This window comes from Merops nubicus, unplaced genomic scaffold, assembly GCF_000691845.1.
Source record: "Merops nubicus isolate BGI_N331 unplaced genomic scaffold, ASM69184v1 scaffold36524, whole genome shotgun sequence".
Lineage (NCBI taxonomy): Eukaryota > Metazoa > Chordata > Aves > Coraciiformes > Meropidae > Merops > Merops nubicus.
In genome coordinates, this window is record NW_008606886.1 from 1 (window position 1) to 536 (window position 536).

General features: G+C 68.8%; 1 protein-coding gene across 1 annotated transcript in view; it reads left to right on the plus strand.

The window, feature by feature from the left end:
• Positions 1-183: 183 nt before the first annotated feature.
• Positions 184-536, plus strand: part of FUK (fucokinase) — a gene marked incomplete at both ends in the record, with an annotated part of 1,546 nt that continues 1,193 nt past the window's right edge. Inside the window, 2 exons of the mRNA XM_008939789.1 lie at positions 184-234; positions 321-446. Coding sequence (XP_008938037.1) covers positions 184-234; positions 321-446 — 177 coding nt within the window. The remainder of the gene's footprint in view (positions 235-320; positions 447-536) is intronic.

The following is a 536-nucleotide window of genomic DNA, read 5'->3' on the forward strand; positions in this document are numbered from 1 at the left end:
TTGGTGGGCCTGTGGAAGCTGGAATAGGGAGGGAGCCGGGTGATAGCTGCTGGTGGGCCTGGGAATGTTGGAAGTGACGAGGACAGGGCTGGTTGTCCTGTCCTGGGAGTGGGCTAGCAGCCTCTGGTGAGCCCGGGGAGGCTGGAAGGAGGCGGCGGGGGGGGGCTGTGGCTGTCCTCCCAGGTGGTGAGCTCCGACGTCCTGCGGGATGCCCGCATCCTCATCCTGCACACGGTGAGAGCCGACCTGCAGCCCGGCTTGGGCCGCCTCCGTCACACCCCATCCCTCCCGCTGACCCTGCTGCCTTCCCGTGTCCCCAGGGCCGCGACTTCTCCTTCGACGACTGCGGCCGGGCCTTCACCTGCCTGCCCGTGGAGGAGCCCGACGCCACAGCCGAAGCTCTGGTCTGCAACCTGGACAGCTTGCTGGAGACCATGACGAACCGGGTCGGTGTGGCCTGTGGGATGGGGCCCTGGGCTGGTGCTGGGCACAGCGCTCTGGCAGGGGGCCGGGTTCACCTCCCCCCCTGACGCCTT